The sequence below is a fragment of the Lathyrus oleraceus genome, chromosome 3 (assembly GCF_024323335.1).
Source record: "Lathyrus oleraceus cultivar Zhongwan6 chromosome 3, CAAS_Psat_ZW6_1.0, whole genome shotgun sequence".
Lineage (NCBI taxonomy): Eukaryota > Viridiplantae > Streptophyta > Magnoliopsida > Fabales > Fabaceae > Lathyrus > Lathyrus oleraceus.
The window spans coordinates 513264210-513286856 of NC_066581.1; the positions used below are offsets into that span (position 1 = coordinate 513264210).

At 33.8% G+C, this 22647-nt stretch overlaps 1 protein-coding gene across 1 annotated transcript; it reads left to right on the forward strand.

Annotated features, from left to right (window-relative positions):
* The first annotated feature begins 6521 nt into the window (after positions 1 to 6521).
* Positions 6522 to 16537, forward strand: LOC127128536 (uncharacterized). The gene is made up of 5 exons (XM_051057880.1): positions 6522 to 6908; positions 7025 to 7074; positions 15230 to 15353; positions 15450 to 15557; positions 15667 to 16537. The coding sequence occupies exons 1-5, from the start codon at positions 6668 to 6670 to the stop codon at positions 16296 to 16298; spliced, it is 1155 nt and encodes a 384-aa protein (XP_050913837.1). The 5' UTR covers positions 6522 to 6667; the 3' UTR covers positions 16299 to 16537.
* The last annotated feature ends 6110 nt before the right edge of the window (positions 16538 to 22647 follow it).

Genomic DNA, 22647 nt, shown 5'->3' on the forward strand with positions numbered 1-22647 from the left:
ATGACCAAGCAAAGCTAGCAGCCCTAACAAACCATTGGCCATTCAAATTGTCATTGAAACAAATGAACAAACATATTGCACATACACCAACAACCTTTTACAAAGACTCACCATGACATGAGCTTACCAAATACATACATCATGCTGCAACCTAAATATCCTGCATTTCAACAGCATGGACCTGCAATATTAGATTATCATCATCAATACACGCATGCATCATACACAACTTGACATGAGCCACATCAAAGTCACAACAACTGTCCATTTAAATTTGCAAGCCAAAGCAATAGCTGGCCATAACATTAACAAGCATGCATCATCATCATGATAACCATAAATCCTACAATAACACATACATGAAACAATAGCAACAAATCATGCATCACATATCATTTCACTTCACAAATCAAGCATCATATCATTCCTAAATCCAGTCAGGGAACTGCATACATAAACTAACCATTCATTCAAGGAATTGCAAAGCATCAAGTCATCATGCAACATAACATTTCACAATCCAACACCAAGCAATAACAACTCAATATAACATCAGTAGCTAGGAAAATCTCAACCTAAAATCGAGTTTCACCATATTAGCTTTGAACTGAACTTCCATTTTCATCACAAACCATTTAACCTATGCTAATTAACATCATCTAACTAATTAACACCATCTAACATAAATTGAGCAACTAACTTAATTGAACATTTTCACACTAACATAATTTGAACTAAACTTGAATTGACTCAGCCTCACAAAATCAGTTATAGCTCAACTCGGTTTCAAAAATCATTTCACTCACCTAACTAACTAACTAACCTAACTAACTTCAATCCTAACTAACTAACGTCGTGATTCACTTATAATCAACCTTTGCATCATTGAACTAACGGATTAACAAAAGTTGGATTTCTCTGTTAACTCATCCCCTATAAAATCAGTTCACATTGTTCATTCATTCAGTTCCTTCAATCACACTCTCTGAAGCATGGGTACTCCATTTTAGATGAAGTACCGGTATCGGGTACTTACCAGATACCGGTACTCGTACGGTACGCACCAAAGCCGTATCAATTTTTTTTTGTTTTTTTTTAAGTTGGTACACCAACCGGTACACATTTGGTACCACGTACCCAAATTTTTTTAATTTTTTTCAGATGATATAATTTGGACTTTTTTTCCTAAGTAAAAATTAGATTAATTATTCTATTTAGAAATAAAAAAGTTCTTTCACAACCAAGTTCTTCATCTTCTGTGGAGAGAAATTGAAGCACAATTAAATTTATTCACTCATTGAAAAGGAATAAGCTCAATTTAAAGAGGGCCGAAATTTTAGTTTTTGTTTATAATGTTGGAGCAACAAAAATGTGAGATATTGATGGAGATGAATGAGATCTATTTGATGTAGTTGATATTTTTGAAGTTGTTAGTCTTTCTCTCGATAAACTTGAACTAGAAGTCGTTCTTTTTAATGATATCATGATTTATGAATACTTTTTAAGTGTAATTTATTTATGTTTGCGCAGATATTAACTTTTCTTAAGTAAATTGTTTTATAATTTTAATGTTTTTGTTGTTATTTAAATAATATAACACCTTTATTATTTTTATATGTATTTAAAAAAATTACACTAGCGTACCTGTACCTTAATTTTTCTAAAAATGTCGTACTCCTTACCAGTACCCGTACCGGGTACTAGGTACCTACCCGTACCTATGCAATGCTGATCACACTCTATTCATTCAACACACTTGGCAATCTCTCTCTCACTCAGAACTCAGAACTTTCTCTCCACTCTCACGGTTTCTCAGATCCTGATTGAAACACCGAAGAAGAAGATTCAAGAAGAAGGAGTTTCGAGAAGTTCAGAGAAATGTACCTGAAATTTTGGCGTCTGCTCAGGTGAGTGCCTTCTATTGCCTTCATCGATTTACTTCATACTAGTTGCCAGGATGTAGAGCTCATTTATGGGAATCAAAGCTCTAACCTCTAGGGCTTTGATTCCAAGGATCCGTCATTTAATTTTTGTTTCAAAAGCTAGGGTTCTTAAATGTTTTCTCTCGATATGGAGAATCTAGGAGGTTTTAGATAAAATGAATATTGTTTTCTGGTAGAGCGTAAAATTTGGAATGTTTTGTCATATGAGGTTTTATGAATTGTTGCTCCATCGTCACCGGTGGTGAGCTCTGACACGGTTGAGGGAGAGAGGTGAGAGATGAAGTCCTTTGGACTGAGAGCCATGTGTAAAATGTGAAACACGTTTTACACGTGTTTCTTGCGTCTGATTTTCATTTCCCCTCCATAATTCTGTTTGGGCTTGGTGAATGTACCTTGGGCCCAATCCTCGGCTTTCTACACCCTAGGTCCAGCCACACACCCTATGCTTTTACTATTTTCATATTAATTTATTTTTCTTTTATATTTTCAATGGATTTTAATTGTTTTAACATGATTTAAAATTATGTTTTGCATTTTTACATGAGATTTGATTTTTAGAATTAATGTATGATTTGATTAGTTTTGTTTTAATTTCTTAATCATGTAAATAATCATTCAAATAGAATTTTAATTAGGAATTAATTAGATATTAATTAGATATTAATTAGATTTTTTATTAATTTGTAAAATAGGGTTTAGAAATTAATCCATATTTGATTGATCCATTGTATGTTGACATTTTTGCCGTTAGGTTTTAGAAACCTCATGCGATTCACATATTCCCTTAGTTTTAGGGTTTTGTTTAGAATCAAGTTTAACATTGATTGATTAATTTCTTAGGCTTTCTTATACATAATTCAACTAGTTTTCATTCCCATTGATTGTGTTTATCAAAGTTAAATTTGATCAACCAAATTTTTTGATCTATGCTCACTCCCAAGCCTATACAAGTGATTAAAAAACCCTTGATCACTTGATAAGGCAAGTCCCTTGTGTTGAAGTTGTACTGGATTTTACAAGCTTGAGATACAAGTTCAAGATTAAGACTTCAAGTCAGTACAAATTAAGCATTATAGACAAAGTGGACTATTGTTCATGAGCCTTAAGCAATAAAGAAGGGATGAGAGGGAAAATTCATATCCTCATTCTGAATATCTTTGGGCACGAAACAAATGACCCGGTTTCTCAGAGTATTCATCTCTATTCATAGAATTTAGTACAATTTGAATCAAATGATTGTCAAGTCTCATTCTTCATAAACAACACTTCATCATAAGGAGAAGCAAAAAGAGTATTATTAAGTAGCTTGCTAGTTATGATGAGCATCACATTCCATGAGCCTTAAGTAGTAAAGAAGGGGTGAGAGGTAGCATTTCTACCCTCATTCTGAATATCTTTGGGTACGGGACGAATGACTCAGTTGCTCAGAGTATGGTTCAAGTCAAATGACTGCCAAGTCTTGTGCAACCTCATCAGGGATATACTGTCTTCTTGGGACCAAATATCATATTTCTTTGGATTCCATATATACCCTTTGGGTCAATAACCAAAACTCACTTTTGAATCAAGAGCTTTTTGTTTTTATTGTTAATCCTAGTTATTTATACAAACATCCCTTTTGTATTCTTTGTAAGTCCTTATGTAGGAAAAACTCTTTCTTTTTAGCCATACCATATATTGACTCATGACACCTTTACTCTTTAATTCAAATGTCATTACCCTGTGGATTCCAACAATACCATTGTTTTTTGGTACCAGTTATAATTCTCATCATCTTTCATTCCTTTTGTTTGTCTTGCCAGTCCTAGTTTCTTAGACAAACACCTTTTTCAGTTCTTTCTATCTTAGTTCTATGAACTACGGAGTTCTAAATTTTTCATTGCACGACGAGAATACGTAGGCATAAGGATTCGAATCCTTGGAGAGCATATTAATAATTCTTCTGCCTTGGGGGACCATCCAGATCTTTCATCATCCATCATTCAATAACTTCAATCATCCATCCTAGTGATATACTATTCTCTTTGAACCAAATACATTATTTCTTTGAGTATCATACATACCTTTGGGCCAATAACCAATTCCCACCTCTGATCCAAAAGATGTTTGTCTTGTATAGACAAACATTTCCTTTTGTGTCCCTGTAAGTCCTTATATAGGCAAGACCCATTGTTTTTGGATTAATGCCAATTTTCCTCATTGGTTCAGATATACCTACCCTATGAGTTCAAAAAACATTACCCTTTGGTTCAAACATACCTTTATTACTTTTTTCATCTCCCACATTTAGTTATATGAACTATAGAGCCCTGAATTTCTTATTGCACTATAAGGATACGTAAGCATGAACGTCCTAATCCTCACCGAGCACTCTATCTATTCCATTCATTTTTCCCTTTATCATTGAAAGTAATCTTTATATAATAACACCCATCCGAGCAAAGAACAATCAAAATGGTTCCCGTTGAGTACAACGAGTGTAATGGGTGCTAATATCTTCCCCTTGCATAATCGACTTCCTTACCCTTTTTCTCTTCCCCTGAGTTTTATCGATGTTTTCCCTTTCCTTAGGGAATAAATAAATTTCGATGACGACTCTGTTGTATCTTTGAGCGTGCGACGCACTCAGGTATTTTTCGCGTAGCTTCACACTAACAACTTTAGCCTCAAGGGTATACAAGCCTGTTTCTTCATGCCTCTTAAGACTTCCTTCGACCCCTTCATGAATTTTAGAATACTTTTCTCTCATTGGAAAATATATCCTTTCTTGTCGAATTCACCAAGAGAAATCAAATTTCTCTTCAAATCAGGTACATACCTGACTTCAGTCAACAACCTTATTGACTCATCATGGAGCTTGAATCTCACAGATCCAACACTTACAATCTTGCAAGCTTTATTGTTTCCAAGTAGTACAAATCCATCATCTTGATCACATATTTCCTCAAACAAGTCTTTGTTTGGAGTCATGTGCCAAGTGTAACATGAATCCATAATCCACTCTTTACTTGAGTCGCCGCTTGAAACCACAAGAACATTATATGAGTAAAAATCATCTTGAACAATGGTTGTGTTGCCATTATCCTTACCTTCATGATCTTTCAGGCATTCAGGGCACACTTTTCTTGTATGACCCACATTCTTATAGTGATAACATAGAATACTAGATGCATCACCACTATAAGACTTTTGCTGACTTTTACCATTCTTCTTGTCGAACTTGACATCTCTCTTTGTGAATTTGCCTTAACTGACACACCTTCACCAGCCGAAGATGGCTTGTGCTTCTTTTGTTCGTTCAAATCCTTAGAATACAAGACTGATTGAACTTCTTCAAAGGTCAGAGACTCTCTTTCATACAAGAGAGTTTCTTTGAAGTGAGCATGTGATCCGGGCAAAACACACAACAACAACAGTGTTTGATCTTCATCCTTAATCTTGACATCGATATTTTCAAGATCAAGAATAAGTTTGTTGAACATTTCCAACTGCTCAGCCAGAACTTTATCTTCACTCATCTTGAATGAATACAAAACTTGTTTCTGTTAGAGGCGATTAACCAACGATTTGGTCATGTACAAACTTTCGAGTTTCACCCATAACCTCGACGTTGTCGTCTCCTTTGAAACTTGTTGAAGAACCTTATCACCAAGGCTCAATAAGATGGCATTGTGGGCTTTCTCTACCATAGTCATTTTTTCTTTGTCTGTTAACGCTTCTAAACAACCCTGCTGAACCAGTTGGGCTTTCACCTTCAAGCGCCACAGACCGAAATCGTTCACTCCGGTGAACTTTTCGATCTCGTACTTTGTTGACGGCATCTTCTCCACGCTCACCACACCAATTTGTCACGAAAAACGATTCCAGAATAACAAAGTATAATCGGTTCCTTGACCGGCAAGAAACCCACAAGGGTAGAAAAAAGGGAAGTAAGAAGAACACAATGAAATTGATTATAAACTGTTATTTTTTTACTTTCTCTTGGGAACAAGATTATAAGTGTTACAGAGTGGGAAATAACCTTTATCACCCTAATTAGGATTTGTGCTATACAATGATGAGAACTAATATGCTATTTATAAGAAAACTAACACACTAAACTAATGGACTTTTACACACACACACACACACACACCTATTACACAAGCTAACTTAAACAATTGAGCATAACAAACATGCCCAATTCGACATGCTAAAAATTCTAGCATACTTCGACTACAACATATGAATAGACTTCGACGACATGCTAATGATCCTGTCAGATTGTCGAACCAAAAAACTACCCTTCGACCATACTAGAGTTCGATCCAATATCTCACCGATATAAATTCAAAAATTATTATATAACAAATTATAGATCTAAATAAAAACTTGAATTTTTTATAATATCAAACCTTAACTTGGCAAATCTTAACTCCTATTTAAAACTAGTATAATTCAATGCATCCAAAGGAAGCACGTGATGTTGTTAATGTAAATGAGCAATTTTAGACATTAAAAAAGAAATATTCTATTCAAAATTTTATTTAATTACTTCTTGAAAATAAAAACTTATTGATTTAAGAGTAAGACCATAAGGGACCACACATAAAGAAAATTAAGAACCACCACATAACATGCCAAGTCCGTTTAAGCCAGCTATGTTCCTAGTCACAACAAGCTCAAACTAGAAGATATCTCATACACTCTTTGTTCCCACTATCTCTCTAAATTACCCTTTTTATATGATCCATCATCATATATTTAAATTTATTAGAACCCTTTCTAAAGAGTTGGAACACAAGAAAAAAATGAGCAAGATCTTTGAGGTTGTTGTGTGTTTATTTATAGTAGGTTTTGGATTTGGAAATGGTGCTCTTGAGAAAGAAGAGATTGGGATATTTGAGTTGAAGAAAGGTGAAGTTTCTTTGAAAGTTACTAATTGGGGTGCTTCCATTGTGTCTCTTGTTCTTCCTGATAACAAAGGTATGATGGTATGATCATTTTTTTTTGTCTTTATATTAATCTTTGTCGAATGTTGTTTTGTTTATTTATGGCATGTTTTAATGTTTGTATGTTTTTGCATATGATTTTGTGTTTAGGAAAATTGAATGATGTTGTTCTTGGATATGATTCAATTAAAGAATACACTGTGAGTTATCTACTTTAATTTATAACATTTTCTTGTTCAAAAAATAAATTAGTACTACTTAGATTGAACAAACATGTCATAGCTATTGCATTTAGTGTTTTTTTTTGGGTAATATGTTTTTTATTTGCTTTGATAGTTACATTTTGTATGTGTTTATTGTTTGATTAGGATTGGTTTTGTGTTTATCCATCAATCCATTGAAAAAAGGGTCACATTAAGTTCTATTTTGGAAAAAAATAGATATATTTTTTTGTGTATTCAAACTTTCATTGGCCACTAGTTTTCCACTTTGACTTCCAATTAGTCATAGTTGGTTGGCTACATAGAAAATTGTGATGGTTTCAATTGTTATTTCTTGTATAATCAAATTTAAATAAAGGATAAAAAATCAGCTTCAATCTATACATTAATGATTGTAATTTTTTAAAATATTTAAATTAAGTTAAATTATAATTTTGATCATGCATTTGATCTCATTTATAGAATTAATCTCTCTCTTTGAAGTCAAAACAACTTTTTTTTCCACTTAAAATATGAGAAGGAACATAATTATAATTGATAATAATTTTATAAAATGCGATAAGATTATTGGTTTGATATAAAATATATTTATAATATATTAAAGTAAGAAAAAATGTTAAATTAAATTAGTAAAGTGAATTAAAAAAATTAGTTATTAATAAATTATTATAATATATTATAACAATATTAAGACGAGTATTAAAATATATGTATGCAATTTATTTATTTTTAAAAAAATTCAATTTGATTACATTGATTTTTATAAAATAACATCCAAATACATTTCAATAATATTCGATTTTGTATAATTTTTATTTCAAAATATATTTACAATTTTATTTTGAATTGTTTTTATTTTAAACACCTAACTTATTTTGATAAAATGCAAATTTTAAACTTTCGTCAAGTTTTGCATTAATAGTCGTACAAAAATTTCAATTATAGAGACACAATTTAAATTGAGGATATTTCTATTTTTAAGAACTGTAATTACCATTAAAGTTATTAATATACAATTGATAATGTAGTTCGCTAACTTGTGTTTTAAAAATATTTATAAAAAATTAAAAACATCATTAAATTAATTTTTTAAATATTTAAATACACAATTCAAAAAATATTTTCAATTCTTCAATATGTTCCTTTAAATTATAAAATATAAGCAAGTCTTTTCTATTATTATATATATATATATATATATATATATATATATATATATATATATATATATATATATATATATATATATATATATATATATATTCCCAAAATGAAAAATACTTAGATGTAGTAGATGCAGGTGTGCACAAAAAAACATAAGTATTGGTAATAGCTGGATAACATATTATCTTGCAGAAGAAAAGAAAAAGAGTTGTGTGATCCCCGGGAATAATGGGGTTGCAACTTGCAATAATGTCGATAGTGCAATATTTAGATGTAGCATTCATTCACATAATTATAACAGTTGAAAATGGAAAAGATACTTTTAGAATAAATCACCCTATTGATCTTAGATTGGTAAGTATCAATATTTTAAAAAGACTTTATTAAACAGTCAAGTCTTTGCCCTTAAAAAAAAGTCAAATTTGTTTATATATTTTAATAATTTATTTCTTATATTTATATTGAGATATAAATGTTGGTACGGAAGTCTCACACTGTTAAAAAAAAAACAATGTGAATATGTGGTGTATGTATCCAATGTTTTAAGATTTTAATGAATGTGTGGTGCATATGTTATTTGTATGGTTGCTCTAAATTTAATGTGAATATTATTCACGTGATTCATCATTGATATCAGAGGTGATGACTAGAGTAAAATAATGATTCTTTGTATCAAAAATCTTCTTGACATAGTGGTGATGGTGAGGCGGTGGTAATAATATCAATGATAATACACGTGTACGTAGATGAAAGAGTTTCTGTTTGAAAAAAATATAATAGATGCACTTTTATTTGATCCAACTTGGATGCTCTCCTCGTGACCCACCGATTAAGTCTTGGTAGTCGAATATTGAGAGTAAATGATAAATACTTAAAGAAGTATACGACCATGCTGCGAGAAGTTAAAATATCAGAAGAAAAATAATGTATAAAAAAAATAGTATGTCAAAAGGGTGTATATTCAAAAATGCCAAAAACGGCAGTCATAACAATAGTCAAAGAACATTGGAAACAAGAAATTCAAGACTTCAATTTATTCTTCATTTCTTTGAAGTGTGATTTTGTACGCTCAAGCTTCCTATCGATCACCAGGTCTTCAACCTTTAGTTTGTTCAACTCCCCCTCCAATTTGCGAGCAGCCTTTGCACGTTTAATGTCAGCATTGGCCTCTTCGATCGATTTCTCGTCGACAAAATCCAATTATTAAATATTTATCTCAGGCTTCTCCTTCTTCGCTGCTTCAATCTTCATTTGTAGCTAGTTCATTTGCTGAGTCCAGGATAGGATGTTCGCCTCTAGAGATGCCAATCTATTTTTGTCTTTAGCCTTTGCCTCCAATTCAACAATTCGACTTTGAGACTAAGAAACTAAGCCTTGTTGTTGGAGAATGATTTCAGTTATCCTTTCAAGTCGACTAACATAATCATGTTTAAGAATAACAACTTAAACATCTTGTTCAATAAGAGAATTAAAATCTAAGACGAAGTCACCAATAGAATTTGGTGCCTCTGGTTTATTTAGCTTCAATAGCAGCCCTGGATTTCAAAAATAACAATTGAGTTGTCCTTGATGGTTTGAATAAGGTCCATATCAACAAGTTTGTATTTTAGCTGTTGGAACAACTCAGCAAAATCATCATCTATTTGAACATCATGTGAAGTATGAGATGTATCAATAAAGTCTTCTTGGTTGTTAACAATTCTCTTGAAGGCCTCAATTGGACTCTCTTACTAATTGAACCTTTCTCTGTTGTACTTAGAGTCGATCCAGAAATTTTATTGAGGCTCTCAAAATATTGGGACTAAGATCTTGGAGTAGGAGATAAACGTGTATGATCTTGCCTACCCTTATGAGAGGGAGACTTAGTAGGTTCTTGAACTTTGTTAGGTAGAACAATACTTGAAATCTTCTCGACTGAAGCATCTCTTGGTGTCTTTTGTTCATAACCATAGTTGACGACAGTCTTTGGTGTTGGAGCCTCAAACCTTTCAATCTGAGGAGGATTTTATTCAGGCTTGGATGGACCTTGCCTTTTAGGCATAGACTCATCTGCTTGACTTTCAGTAGTCTTTGCAATAGGGCCCAACATCCCTCTAGTTTTTCTGTTTGCTCAATAACTGCCCATCATCCTCGACGTCAGTATGTGGATGGATAGATGGTGAAATAGTTGTCGAAGGCATTGTATACTTGATACTGGATAATTCAGCATGCGAATAAGATTTATTTAGTTGTTTCTGGAAGGTTGTAAGGTTGACGTCGACAGGCTTGCCAAGCAAAAAAGAATTTGAACCAGCATTAGATTTTAAGATAGTCAGAGTAAAATAAAAGTGAAAGAAGGTAGTAAGTTACCTTATTAACATCTGGATATGGACTTGAGTGTGCAATCCATGGGCTTTAAGCAAGTTGGCGAGGAGTTGTTCTACATCTCTTCTTCTTCTTCTTCTTCTTCTTCTTCTTCTTCAGTTCAGGAACATCACCTTCCATAGTCCTTTCATCATCAAAATTCATAACAGTTTCTTGTCTAACCCTCTTATTCGTATTCCTTTGTCGAAGTCCAAAAGATTCTGCAGGGGCTTTACCTTCCCCTTGATCTGTAAAATTGGCATCAACTACTCTGATAGCTACATCCGTCCAAGACTTTGGAGGAATAAGTGGAGGGGACTTGAGGCTTTTGTCACTAATTTCAAACTCTGCCTCTTTTTATGGAGACTATCATGTTTCGACAAATGTCAATAATATGAAAAATGAATTCAAAAGAGTGAGATACAAAGTGAGTACAAACCAGAGCTTCTTCACTAGTTGAAGCTACAACGTCCTTGCTTTGTTTACTCTTTTTTATTGAAGGCCCTACAATATAAGAAGTTTGTCCTTTCTTCCAACCCTTAAGAAGTTTGTCCTTTCTTTCAACCCTTAAGGAGAAAAATAAAACATTAGGAGGTCGACAGAAACTAATAACCTAAAGGAAAATAAGGTTATAAATTTTACCTCTAAAGTTTCTTGGGTAGGCATAGACCTCCCTCCCGTAGTGCTCGTTTCTCAAGAGACAACAATCAATGATTTTGAATTATGGGAAAAATTTACCTTTTCTTTTCTTGTTCAAGTATTGCAGAAAGGAGAAAGCGTCGTCCAGGCGCTGGACCATAAGGAAAGGATCTGGCCTGTCTTGGTAATAAAGAGACCACAAGTCCTCAAACTCTTTATTGCAATGGAAAGAGAGCGAGAAATCAAGAGAATCTAGGACCTCTTTCTTCTTTACTAAGAATTCCTTTCAACTTTCAATCCATATCTCGCATGTTTCGCCAATGGAAAAGAATATAGCCTATACTTTGGGGATTAAGGATTTGGGTAATAGTTGGCTTAAACCAAACTACCTAGCCACCAAGTTTAGCTGATAGCCAGCTGTCCTTATCCCCATTTTAGAGGAACTTAGTTTTGTCCACAAAGGAGCGGGTCGGAGGCATTTCAGCAAGATGTCATGAATTTCCCTCTCTTCATTGGGTGAGGAATGTGGAAATGGTTTCCTGAACCACGCAGGTCCACATTGTCGACTGGAAAATGGTGCCATAGTCGAAACAATTGTTTTACATTTGTAAACCATATCAAAATATGGCTTAAAAGCCTCCTTAGACACGACTTTGCTATCATATGAAGTGAGTTGCGTGAGCCTCGGGCCTTTGAATCCCGCCTCTAAATTAGGAGGAATCCTGGATTTCATAGAAGGTTTGAAAGTGGCGTTAAGCCACAACTGTAGGATCTAGATGGGGCCACCCACCTGGAGACTTTCAGGATTTGGTTGTTTCTTGAGATCGCGAGATTCTAACCCCAAGGATTCTTATAGGCCACATCTGATTGCATAATTTCTAACTTCTATTTTGACTTCATAGGTAAGTATTATTTGAATGCCTTTCTTGCCTGCTTAGAAATGCAACATTTCTCACATAACTGCTTTGGCATTTTGATTTTGGGAAATCCATACATAATCTTCTTCATATGCATCAAGCTGAGACTTCTAAAATTGAGATTACCATATCTCTTATGCCATATTCAATTTTGGTCTTCATTTGTGGATGATACTGAAGGTGCAAGAAACACAAGAAAATGAGGTTTAAATTGGGTTTATGTATTTAAAAACTTTTGCAGCCCAATATCTCAAGCATCAAAGATAATGATAAAGATAAGAACACAAGTATTTTTATCCTAGTTCTCTATTAACAAAGTTACTTCCAGTCCACCGGCCTGATTGATTTCGCCTTCTCAATAAGGACTTAATTCAATAATCAAACTAATTATATAACTAAAAGACCAATTATCTAAAACTTCTTGAGAATTATGACTATACCTTCGTCTCTCAAAATAATACAACTCAAAGACTAATCGTCAATGACTTATTGAGAATTATGACTAAACTTAGTCTCTCAATGAAATTAACAACTGTTAATAAAATAATTGTGTTTACAAAGATGCTTCTTACTAACCAGAATACACACAATGAAATTCAGGTTTACACCAAAGAATATTTGAAATGAAGCTTGATGTGATTCTTCATTCTTTTCTTTCTTGAAGATGATTTTATTTAAGGAGTTTTCTTCATCATGAAGTTTATTCACTCTTCTGTGCGAAAACCTTCTATCTATATATGTTATTCTTTTTAATCAACCATACTTCTTATATTCATAAATCCTTTGACCTCTTTATAGACAACAAAATAAGACCGTTTGGAGGATAGGATTGAAACAAACTTCAAGGTATACTACATCTGTAGAGTAGGTAGATTTAGTTGTAAATCTTGGATAGTAGGTAGAAAATATTTTATAGTCGTTTGAAGTACATTACTATTGATTTAATGCTTAACTTGTACTATATATAAGAACTATTCATCCATTTAGACACTCTAGAACATTGACTCAGCACATGAGAGATTTAATGCATGTTCAGAGTTCAGAGCCTTGAGAATAGACATCATAGTCTAATGACTAGATAAGACTTGAATGGATAAGAGACGTCTACTTCAGAAGTGTTGACTGATGATAACCATGTTTGTCATTAACCTCAGAACTTCTTTAAATGGTCACTTGAGTTCAGATACTTATGATGTCCAAAGTTTAGAATCTCTTAATATCAGAGATCATACTCTTCATAACCAGAGTCTTCCTAGGACCACAGTTCAGAGTATGATTTGATCAGCTTTGTCAAATATCTTGGTTTGTTCAGAGCTATCTTCACTCAACTTCTTTCTTGATCATATTTATCTTTACATCACTTTAAGTATGCTTAGAGTCTGCACACTCAACAAACTATTAGAAAATAAAATTGTTCTTTTATACTTTGTTATCATCAAAACTCAAGGATAGTTGTAGAACCAAACTTGTTCCAACAGATACAAGACATTGATGGTCTAGTATATTGATCATGATCTTGAATATTTTGTTGTTTGACAGAAGTTCCTTCAAGATTAGTTTGGAGCTCGTATCAAACACCTTATTCTCACTATCTTTTAACCCCATAAAATAGTTCTTGTCAAGTAGTTGGCACAGGCTTATCAGATTGATTGTCATGGAAAGAACATACAGAACATCACATGTGATTGCTTCTTGTCCATCCTTTTTCTTCAGAAGAATGTTTCCTATTCCTTCTTATGTAACCATGTTATTATCTTCAAAGCTAATGGGTCTTCTTACTAATCCATTAATTTTGATAAACTAGTTTTTGTTGCCAGTCATGTGATTGATGCAACATATGTCAAGATACCACACATTTGGTTTTGTATTGTGTTAAATGTGTGTTGGCCATCAAAATGACCTCCTTAGAGTAGCAGTCTCTAGCATAATGACAAATTTTTCGATAACAATAACATTTAACTTTCTTCATATATGGCTTCTTCTTGAATTACTTATTATGAGAGACACCATTTGTGTTTGTCTCTCCTTGACTCTTTGAGTTCTTGTTACCACTATCACCATGCTACTTCTTCTTTGACTTTTCTTTCCCTCTACTGATCTTTGAAGAATCTTCTTTTATTTTCTTGAAGAACTTGGTCTGCAATGCTTGTTTTCTAACCTTTTCTGAACTTCTTTGTTTCAACCTCAATTCGTGTGCCAAAAGAAATGGGTGCAATTCTTCAAACTTTATTTCAGATAGGTCTTTGTACTCTTCAATGGCCACAACTATATGATTGAATTTGAAGTTAGAGATCTTAGAACTTTTTTTCACCTCTGCACTTTAGTTATCTTTTCTCTATATGATTTCATTTGATTGATCAACATCACCAATCTTGAGAAGAAACCTGCAATTTCTTCACCAACATTCATCTTCTTAAAATTTTCATGTCCTCCATACAACTTTTTTAGTATATCCCATGCACCTTTAGTTGTTTCCTCCTCAATTATCTTCTCAAATATGCTTGAATCCATACAGTGATGGATAAAGAAAAGATCATTCCCATCCTTTTTGCTCATTTTACGATGAGTAGTTCTTTGTGCATCAATAACATTTGTCTCTAATACCAAGAAACCATCCTTCACAATTTCAAACATATCTTAAAATTTGAATTTGACTTTCATATGTGCACACCATCTATCATAATATTTTTCTTTAAACATCGGTAGATTGGCTGAAAATTGATTGGAAATTGTGCTATCATATGTTATGGATGAAAGGTTATGGATGAAAGCTATGAATCAAATCGGGACTTGTGATACCAATTTTTTAGATTACTTCTTTTTCAAGTTATTTTACTAATTGGAGAATAAAAAAAAGATAAAAGTAATTTTGAGAGAAGAGTAAATTGATTGAATAGGGAATACCAAGTAGATAGACAGAGGTGTTTGAAAGTCACATTTACAACACTTCTAAATGGTCACTAAAACCAAAATACAAATATTACATTATTAATAATTTCTAATAATTTCTTCAATTTCTTTATAAATCTAAAACAATTCTAATACAACAAATGTGCTTAATTTAAATGCAGAACGATTCAACTTACTTTGGAGCTACAGTTGGACGAGTTGCTAACAGAATTGGAGGAGCTCAGTTTAATCTAAATGGAAAGCATTACAAATTAGTTGCTAATGAAGGAAACAATACACTTCATGGTATGTTTAACTTTTACATTATCATCAAAATAAGATTTATACCATAGTTAACTATATAGTCCATTTTATTCATTAATTTGTTGTGAAATTAATCAGGTGGATCAAGAGGATTCAGTGATGTTATTTGGAAAGTTAAAAAGTATCAGAAAGAAGGTCCTAGCCCAATTGTTACTTTCACTTACCATAGTTTTGATGGTGAACAAGGTAAATATTATGCTTTTTTTTCTCTCTTTTATGTTAACATGGATATGATCCAATAGTTGACATGGACATTATACATGACATTAACATTGTTGTTCAATTTATATTTCAGGATTTCCTGGTGATGTCCTTGCAACTGTGAGTTACATTCTAACTGGAAAAAATCAATTGGTCATAATTATGAAAGCAAAAGCTCTAAACAAACCTACACCAGTGAATTTAGCAAACCATGCTTATTGGAACATTGGAGGCCAAAACAGTGGCAACATTCTCAATGAAGTGATACAAATATTTGGCTCCAAAATCACACTTGTTGATAGCAAACTAATTCCTACAGGAAAATTTTCTCATGTGAAAGGAACAGCTTATGATTTTCTCAAACCACAGATTATTGGAAGCAGAATCAACCAACTAGCTGAGACTAAGGGTTATGACATTAACTATGTGTTGGATGGTGAAAAAGGAAAAAAGATTAAACTGGCAGCAAAAGTGCATGACAAGAAATCTGGTAGAGTTTTGACACTTTACACAAATGCCCCTGGTTTGCAGTTTTATACTGGTAACTATATTAAGGATGTGAAGGGTAAAAATGGATATTTGTATAAAGCTCATGCTGGACTGTGTTTGGAGAGTCAAGCTTTTCCTGATTCTGTTAATCATCCTGATTTTCCTTCAACTATTGTGACCAAAGAAAAGGCTTATAAGCATTATATGCTTTTTAAGTTTTCAACCAAATCTCATTAGTAACACTATATTATATAAAGGTATATGTTGGGGGTCTCATGCCTACACATAAAGTTAAGATGAATATTTATACTTTCTTTATTTTTGTTGAAGATTATGTCTCCATGTTAATGTTATATTGGAAACTATGTCTATGCCTATTTTAATCTCTAATAGATTAATTAAAGAGGCCTAATTAAGGAGAGTGAGTTTCTCTCTTTTATATCAAGTAGTTTATTGGTTATGAATTCATATTTTAACTATAAGCAAGTAGAGTAGGATGACGCAGTTCGAAGTCGCAAATATGCATCTGATATCCTTTCACAACTACCATCTGATAGCATGAATGATTTTCATATTAAGGGTCAATTTTGAAACTTTTTCAGTGTTACTATTTTTACGAAACTTCCGTAGGTATGTCTATTGAGATAAGTATAATTTCGACTGCTTTCTGTCTCTTCGGACGTCAATCCCCAGAATCCTGGATGCTGCTCCCAGATCCTTCATATCGAACTCCTTATTGAGTTCAACCTTCACCTTTATTACATCCTCGACATTGTTGTTTGCTATGACAATATCATCCACATAAAGTAACAAAATAACAAATGAATCTAGGTTGAAATCTGAAGTAAACACAGTGGTCAAATTGACTTCTATGAAACCCATGTGTGCCATGAACTTGTCGAATATCCTACTCCACAATCGAGGAGATTATTTCAGTTCATATAAAGATCTATTCAGCTTGCACACATAATCTTCCTTACCCTTTTCTGCATACCCTTCAGGTTGCCTCATCAGGATTGTTTCATCTAGATCTCCATACAAGAAAGCAGTCTTCACATCCATTTGTTCCAGTTCTAGGTCGAACTGTGCCACTATGGCAAGTAACGTTCGAATGGACATGTGCTTCACAACAGGAGAGAACACATCATTGAAGTCGGCACCTTCTTCTAAGTGAAACCCCTTGCAACCAATCTTGCCTTGTATCTCTTCGATGTCACTCCTTCGATTCCTTCCTTAACTTTGAAAATCCACTTACAACTGACTAACCTGGCTCCAACAAGTTTCTTTATCAGTTCCCAAGTGTGGTTATCTTGAAGAGACTTCATCTCTTCATCCATAGCCTTCAACCATTCAGTCTTATTTCGACTCCTCATTACTTCCTTATAGTTTCTAGGTTCTTCGTCTAGAACCACACCTGCAGAGATTAAGGCATAAGCTATGAGATCTGCATACCCAAGTCTTTGAGGTGGCTTGATGACTCTTCTCGATCTATCTCTTACCAATAGGTAGTCATCGACAATTTCCTCATATTCCTCAGTATCTTCAGCATCTTGTGTTTCTTCTTCAACTTGGTATGGGATACGCAATTCAACATCGACATGTTCCACCTCAACATGAATCTCTTCTTGTTCCATCTTTTCTTCATATATTTATGCACTTCGACTAACGTCATCAATTTTCTTGAAAGCCATATCAACTTCATCGAAAACTACATCTCGACTAGTGATACACCTCCTGTGACCTGGCTCTGAGTACAATAGCCTATAAGCTTTGACTCCTTCAGAGTATCCCATGAACATGCATCTCAAAGCTCTAGGTTCGACCTTGTCCTGCCTAATGTGAGCATAGGCTATGCAGCCAAATACTCTAAGTTTGTCGAGATTTGGTGGATGTCCTGACCAAATTTCTTCAGGCGTCTTCATATCTAACGCAGTCGAAGGGCATCTGTTTATCAAATATGTTGATGTCGAAAGAACCTCTGCTCAAAACACCTTCTTTAACCCAACAATAGTCAACATGCATCTAACTCTTTCTAAAATGGTTTGATTAAACCTTTCAGCCAAACTATTTTGTTAGGGAGTACCTGCAGTAATTTTGTGCCTTGCAATACCAGAGGCTGCACAAAAACTGCCGAACGCCTCATTGCAAAATTAAAGGCCATTGTCAATTTTCAACCTCTTGACCTTTTTTCCAGCCTGATTTTTTACTAGAATCTTCTAACTTTTGAAGTTCTTAAAGGTTTCATCCTTAGTCTTCTGGATGAATATCCATAACTTTCTGGAATAATCATCAACTATGGATAGAAAATGCCTTGCTCCTGAATATGATGGACACCTCACAATCTCCAAATATTAGCATGGATGTAATCAAGGGATCCATATGTTCTTTGTTTGCCTTTATTGAACTTCACTCTGCAAGATTTTCCAAGAACACAGGGTTCACAAAACTTCAGCTTTTCAACTTTCTCTCCACAAAGTAGATTTTTCCCCCCAATTCGACCAGACCCCTTTCACCGACATAGCCCAATCTCATGTGCCAAATTTTTGTCTTCGACAAAGGTTTCGTGGATGTAATATCTGCAGAACCACTGACAACTTCAGCCTCAAGGTTATACAAGCCTTGTTTCTTCACGCCTCTTAATACTTCCTTTGAATCCTTCATAACTTTTAGAATACTTTTCTCTCCTTGGAAAACATATCCTTTCTTGTCGAATTCATCAAGAGAAATAAAATTTCTCTTCAAATCAGGTACATACCTGACTTCAGTCAACAACCTTATTGACTCATCATGGAGCTTGAATCTCACAGATCCAACACCTGAAATCTTGCAAGCTTTATTGTTTTCAAGCAATACATATCCACCATCTTGATCACATAGTTCCTCGAATAAGTCTTTGTTTGGAGTCATGTGGAAAGTGAAACTCGAATCCATAATCCATTATTTACTTGAGTCGCCGCTTGAAACCACAAGAACATCAGATGAGTCGTAATCATCTTGAACAATGGTTGTGTTTCCATTATCCTTACCTCCATGATCTTCCAAGCGTTCAGGGCACACTTTTCTCGTCGAACTTGCCCTTCTACTGACTTTTACCCTTCTTCGTGTCGAACTTGTCATCTCTCTTTGTGAATTTCGTCTTAACTAACAGACCTTCACTGGTCGCAGATGTCTTGTGCTCCTTTCATTCGTTCAAATCCTTAGAGTACAAGGTTGATTCAACTTCTTCAAAGGTCAAAGACTCTCTTCCATACAAGAGAGTTTCTTTGATGTGAGCATGTGTTCTGGGAAAAGCACACAACAGTAACAACGCATGATCTTCATCCTCGATTTTTACATCGATATTTTCAAGATCAAGAATCAACTTGTTTAACATATCCAACTGCTCAGCCATAACTTTGTCTTCACTCATCTTGAATGAATACATAACTTGCTTCAGGTAGATGTGATTGGCCAATGATTTGGTCATGTACAAACTTTCGAGTTTCTTCCAAAGACCGACGCCGTCTTCTCCTTCGAAATCTGTCGAAAAATCTTATCACCAAGACTCAATAAGATGACGTTGTGGGCTTTCTCTATCACAATCATTTTTTATTTATCCTTTAACGCAATGTCCATGGTTGCGGCTCCCTTCAACGTTTTTAAACAACACTGTTGAACTAGTAGGGCTTTCATCTTCATGTGCCACAGACCGAAATCGTATACTCCGGTGAACTTTTCAATCTCATACTTTGTTGACGACATCTTCTCCACCCCCACCACACCAATTTGTTGTGAAAAGGATGCTAAAAATATAAAGTATAATTGGTTTCTTGATCGATAAGAAACCTACAAGGGTAGAAAAGAAGAAAACAATAAGAACACAATGAAATTGGTTATAAACTGTTATTCTTTACTTTCTCTTTGAAATAAGATTACAATTGTTATAGAATAGTAAATAACCTCTCTCACCCTAATTAGGATTTGCATTATTCAATGATGGGAGACTAGTATGTTATTTATAAGAAAATATACACAATAAATTAATGGGGTTTTACACACAAACCCATTACACAAGCTAACTTAGAGAGCATACTAACTTAAATAATTGGACATAACAAACATGTCCAATTCGACATGCTAACAATCTTAGCATATTTCAACTACAACATGTGAACAGACTTCGACGACATACTAAGATCATGTCGAATTGTCGAACTTAAAAACTATCTTTCGATCATACTAGAGTTTGATCCAATATCTCACAGAAAATTGATTTTAGAACCAATTAAATACTTCTCCTCACCAAACTAAAATATTTAAAATGTTGTATGTTTTTGGGATCATGGGAAGTGCTTATTACGGTTTATTCTATTTTAAGTTATCTTTATTGTTAGTAAAGATTTATGAAGTCTTAATGGTTTAATTAATTTGTTGTTTATATTCATGTATGCTACAAAATTAGGTAAACCAAAGCGTAGACACCTCTTATTGTGAGGTTTAAGTTTTTCATCTCTAGGTAATTGATATTTTTCATTGTTTTAGTATCTATTGTCATTTTATTCAAGTCACCATCACAACTTTTTGTTATGGCAAAAAAAAAAAAATTAAATCAAATTGGTAGATAGTTTTGGAGTTTATAAGTGGTTTTCATTTTGGAGTTTAGAAGTGGTTTCATGTTAGAAAATAAATTTAAATTAAATTGGTAGAATTGTGAACGAAATTATTTTTTTATAAGTATTTTAAGAAGCAACTCTTTTATTAAATATTGTATTTTCTTAAATATTACATTGTTTCATCTACGATAATATTTTTCAAACGTTGCTTTGTTTCTCGTACAACAACAATTTTTAAAAGTTGTACTGATTCGCATTCTACAATACTTTACGAAGTGTTGCTTATTTTTAAATTCAAAATACAAACTTCTTAGTGCAACACTTCACGAAGTGTTACCTATTTTCAATTTCAAAAATAATCTTCACATGCATATTTTCATGTCATTTGGAAGACACACATGATGATGAATTATTATTAATTACAACAAACTCCCACTTGTTCTAATAATGACATGACTAATTTCAGAAAAAGAGAAACAAAGAATATTGATACAACTTTCTGAACTCTGTAGAGTTATACTCACCTCCACCACCAGCTCTTAGAACTTTCAGCTTCTGACCACTCTGATTCTCAGCCTTGATTCTGAATTTCTTAAATTCAGCAAGCACCTCGTGTTTGAACTTTATAAGGGATGCCCACGTCATCCTACTGAACTCATCAACAAATGACAAAAAGTATTTATTCCCTTCAAGTGAAGGTTCTGGAAATGGTCCACACACATCAGAATGCACCACACCCATATCATGTTTTACTCTTGGAGGCATTTCAGATGCAAATGGAAGTCTTGGGTGCTTCCCTCTAATGCACACATTGCATGACTTATTTGTCTTCTTAATTGAAGGAATTTCATATACCAACTTCTTTGAATTCAGATGTCCTAAGCTTCTGAAGTTCAGATGACCAAATCTTTTGTGCCACAACTCACTTTCCTTCATAACACTTATTGCACTAAGGTATTTAGAGTCTGCAGTTTTATCATTCACTTTGAATGTTCTATTCCTTCCCTGTTCTGACTTCCTAATCAGCTTTTGATTACATTCATAGAGCTTCAAATGATTGTCCTTCATGGTAATTGAAAATCCTTTCTCAATTAATTGACCTACACTCATCATATTGCTTTTCATATCAGGAACATACCACACGTTCTGAATCAATGCGGTTTTACCATTATTTAGAACTAGTATGACATTTCCCATTCCTTTATCATTCATATACTTATCATTAACATATTTGATCTTTGTTCTCTTACCAAATTCAAACTCAACCAGACATTTCTTATATCCAGTAAGGTGATTTGAACAACCAGTGTCCATGTACCACCAGTCTTCCAAAGACGCACTATCAGACTCAGAAGCCACTAATAACACATGTTCATCATCAGAATATCCTATGACTATGTTTTCTTCTGCTTACTTCCTTTCCTTGTTTGACCAACAATCAACAACGAAGTGGTCAAACTTCTTACAATAGTAGCACTGAACTTTCCTCTTGTCATACTTCTCCTTCCCCTTCTAAGCACTATTTTGCCTTTCAGAAGTTGTGACTTTTGAACACCATTAAATTTCATCCTGGCTTCTGACCAAGACTGCTTATGATATTTCTTACCAGAAGATGCTTTCAGGGCCTGCTACTCTACCTCTATTTTAGAGTTTCTATCAGTCATACACAACTTTTGTGCCTATAGACGTTTTTGTTGCTCTTCAATTATCATGGTGCTAAGATCCTTAAAATATTCAATTGCTACAAAAATGTAGTCAAACTGAGGAGTGAGAGATCTAAGTACGTTCTCAATGATATTTTCTTCAGAGAGAGTTTCTCCCCACAACTTCATCTCATTTGTGATCAGAATCACTCTAGAGATGTAGTTAGGTACATTCTCATTGTTCTTCATGCTGAGATTCTCATACTGCTTACGTAGAGACCGAAGCTTCACCTTTTTCACTGATGTATCACCACCGTAGCACTGTACCAGTGTGTCTTACGCAGTCTTATC